We start from the raw sequence: 2,292 nt of genomic DNA on the forward strand, positions 1-2,292 counted from the left end.
AGAGAGAGAGAGAGAGAGAGAGAGAGAGAGAGAGAGCTGTCAGAGCTTGAATAAGGAGAAACACATCAACACAATAATGTTGATCTAATGAGAGGACAAAACAAGATGGACAGACAGGAAAAATAGATTGATAGAAAAGAAGAAGGAACTATCGTTGGCAGCCTCCAACTACTCACAGGGTTCTAGCAGGATACAGTTAGGAAAGCATAATTTTCACTTAATAGTTAAAAACCTCATCGAAGAAAAACAGAAGGAGAGAAATAGATCTCAGGGTGCAATAGAAAAACCTGATGAGCCAAACACTTAAAATGTCTCCTTATCTTCACACTCAGAAACTTTCGTCTGATAAATGTGTGATAGCACATTCGTGTCACCACACAATCATCACAGAAATTCTTTCACAGACCTTCATGAAAACCCCCCAAAAGATAACACATTTATAGCACAACAATATAAAACGGCTTTCTAACTTAATAAAGGGGGAAAAATTGGTTTCAGAAAAGACTTACGATTTTTCTCATAGGCCTCTTCAAGCTCTTGGAGAACAACATAGGCAGAGAAGAACCGGAAAGGGAACTGTTTGCTGTTGATTACAGATCTCTGCAGGAAGAAAAAGTATAAGTCAGAACACAGTGGAATCAGGTGCTGGTCAATTTTTGGGCACATAAAGTTATTGGCATTATCTTGAAATTTATTTATTTATCTGGCTTTTGTCTGATGAAAAAAATAACTACCTGTCCAGTACTGACATAAGAATGTACAGCCCCTTGCAATGAAGGGGTTAATGGGTTAATGTCACTCTTGAAACCCAATGCAATGAACATTGTTTTTACAAATAGTTGGAAATAAGGAAAAGTCACTCCACTGGATTTTAAAAACAAGTATGTGGATTCCTGTTTAAACTGGGTTTTTTATTAAGTCTTGACTCATATGCATGGAATAATTTAAAATATTCTGTTGTCATTTTCACTGGCAGCAAACTGTACCCATAATAAAAACCCCAAAAATGTATTTAATAAGCAGAGTTTAGAAAGTGACCCAAGCAAATTGGAAAAAGTCAACATTAGTAGTGCTACAAAACAAACTTGATGAAACACTGATATGATGACAACTTTAGTTTACCATGTCTAAAAATATCTTTCCCTTCTGTTAAAAGGGATGAAGGAATCCACATAATATGTCAGTGAGAGCAAAAGTGTCAAAAGATTTTAGCACAAAAAACCTCCCCCAAAATATCACCTGGTCAGAGAGTCGACGCAGGACAAAGTTATGATGTTTGGGTGATATTCCAGCTTTAATCAAGTTGCGCAAGTTCCGCAGCATGGCCATGAATGGCAGTTTCTTGTGATCTGTGGATTAAAATGAAATACTTGTTTTCATTTTTATGGTTTAAAGGTTTGACTCTTTGCAGAATCCTAATACGACGGCATGGGCCTTGTTCACAATTTTCCCTCTTTCTTGAATGTAAATTTTTAGGAAAAGACAAATCTTAACTAAAAGACAAAGAATGGGAAGAAACCCATATTCAACAAGGATTTCTACCTTTAAATCTCACATTCCTAAATGTAAGATACTGTTGGAAAAACAGCAAAAATAACTTTACTTGGTTTATTTGTTTTAGGAATCTTGAGACTCTCTGACACCAGAGCAGCAGCTAGTGGGTGGTTGACAGGTGCTCTGGTGTGGTTTATTCTTTCTTACCAAACATTGATCGTTCTTATCTCTCCTCCTTTTTTTCTTAGTAGCATGTTACTCTCTGTCTCCAGTAACACCTCTAATCTTTGGCACTGATATGACCTATTAGTGTTGTAAGTGCTGAATGTTAAACTTGGATGTCCCGCCGCCTCTTAAAATAACCTGACAGTGTTGATAGGAGTGTTAAACCTACACCACTTCACATTTTCACATTTCATTTTTGTGAGTGCTATAAAACTTTTACTAAAACTAAACTAAGAGCAGCGGCTCACCTATGAGGTCCTGCCAGGTCTGTGCCTTGTTGCCCTTGAGAGAGACTTGCGTCTCCCAAGTCTCTGGCACTGGAAGCTTCATCCTCTTGCCGGCCCGCTCTTCTTCAAACGTGCCTGGCAGACGACTCTGGTAAAAGTCCTCCATGGTAAGAGGGTACCTGAGATAAGAAAATATGAAATACATAAGATATGACATGAAAAGAAGAAAAATAATTTTAAAAAAAGAGATAGAGAAAGAGGGTGACAGTGGAGAGAGGGAGAGAGAGAGGGAGAGAAGGAGAGAGAGAGAGAGAGAGAGAGAGAGAGAGAGAGAGAGAGATATAGA

General features: G+C 38.0%; 1 protein-coding gene across 3 annotated transcripts in view; it reads right to left on the minus strand.

Moving 5' to 3' along the window:
* Positions 1-2,292, minus strand: part of LOC101854242 (telomerase protein component 1) — a 54,606-nt gene that overhangs the window by 43,695 nt on the left and 8,619 nt on the right. For all 3 annotated transcript variants that reach the window (XM_013080081.2, XM_013080082.2, XM_035968668.1), the window contains exons 9-11: positions 1,968-2,125; positions 1,240-1,349; positions 510-600 (exon numbers count right to left, since the gene is read on the minus strand). In XM_013080081.2, the coding sequence (XP_012935535.1) occupies positions 510-600; positions 1,240-1,349; positions 1,968-2,125 (359 nt within the window). The remainder of the gene's footprint in view (positions 1-509; positions 601-1,239; positions 1,350-1,967; positions 2,126-2,292) is intronic.

The sequence above is a fragment of the Aplysia californica genome, unplaced genomic scaffold, assembly GCF_000002075.1.
Source record: "Aplysia californica isolate F4 #8 unplaced genomic scaffold, AplCal3.0 scaffold00074, whole genome shotgun sequence".
Lineage (NCBI taxonomy): Eukaryota > Metazoa > Mollusca > Gastropoda > Aplysiida > Aplysiidae > Aplysia > Aplysia californica.